The 1,062-nt window shown below is 34.8% G+C and overlaps 1 protein-coding gene across 1 annotated transcript; it reads right to left on the reverse strand.

Moving 5' to 3' along the window:
* Positions 1-260: 260 nt before the first annotated feature.
* Positions 261-1,019, reverse strand: LOC118732837 (RNA polymerase II-associated protein 1-like). The gene is made up of 3 exons (XM_036461945.1): positions 757-1,019; positions 512-699; positions 261-456 (listed from the first exon to the last, which is right to left on the reverse strand). The coding sequence occupies exons 1-3, from the start codon at positions 995-997 to the stop codon at positions 292-294; spliced, it is 594 nt and encodes a 197-aa protein (XP_036317838.1). The 5' UTR covers positions 998-1,019; the 3' UTR covers positions 261-291.
* Positions 1,020-1,062: the final 43 nt, after the last annotated feature.

The following is a 1,062-nucleotide window of genomic DNA, read 5'->3' on the forward strand; positions in this document are numbered from 1 at the left end:
TAAAAAATAAAAAAAAAATTAAAAAAAAATTTTAATTAAAATTAACAAGTGCTGATTGCTATTTATCGTAGCACCTGGAGTAAATGGTTTGAGAATTCGTTTTACGGAAATATAAAATCAGAATTCATATATATGTACATATGTATGCCGGTGCTATTGTTTTAATTCCCCAAACTTTTTGCTGAATGCATAAACCCGACTGTCGCAGAAAGGTTATAGACCATCTGAATTAGATTGCGTTATGAAATCAAACACTTGACTATTTTTTAATACAAATATTTTGAACCATATTTAATTATTTGGTACCGTTCTGAAATGATGTACATGATGTTTTGCAATTATATAAGGAATAGATCCGGGACGTAGATCGTTTGAGCCTAAAGCGAACGCATATGCTTTTATTAGAGAATCTTCTTTCTCAACAGGCTCCAAATAGGATCGAATGCCATTGATGAGCTGTAATTAAACCAATTCGAGTATTTGAAAAACATTATTTAAGCCAACTATTTACCAAAGATTCATCACAATTTAAATAACATAAAGCCGGGGCATAGTCCGACCACATGCGCCTTCGCCATTTGCTGTCGTATTTTTGAGCCAACGGCACTAAAACCAAAGACCCGAACAATTCATCGCCATAGCTTGTTGCTTGGAAGTGATCAACGAACAAAGAATACAGACTTTCGAACTTGCATTTTCCTTGAAAGATATTAATAATGTTAGTTATCGAGCTTTAGTGCGGTTATAAACACTTACCTATAGAAGCTTTGTCAAAATCAAATGAATAATCTTTGTGTTTTTTGTACAATCGGAGCAAATGCTTTCGCAGCAAAGGACGTATCTCGTCTGTCAGAAATTCGCATTCAGGACCCATAAACGCAATCATAGCGTACATCAACTCCTCGGTTGGTGTTACAATTTGCAAATTAGAACTCGAGTCCTCCAACTCAGTAACAAGTGTGAGAGTCATTTCCAAGATTTCGCGTTCTAAAGGCATAAATTAGCTGGTATGAACAAAAAAGTGCTAATACAAAGAAGACATTTTGCGACCTACCTGAGAAA

The sequence above is a fragment of the Rhagoletis pomonella genome, unplaced genomic scaffold (genome assembly GCF_013731165.1).
Source record: "Rhagoletis pomonella isolate Grant_MI unplaced genomic scaffold, Rhpom_1.0 Rhpom_scaffold_30028, whole genome shotgun sequence".
Taxonomy (NCBI): domain Eukaryota; kingdom Metazoa; phylum Arthropoda; class Insecta; order Diptera; family Tephritidae; genus Rhagoletis; species Rhagoletis pomonella.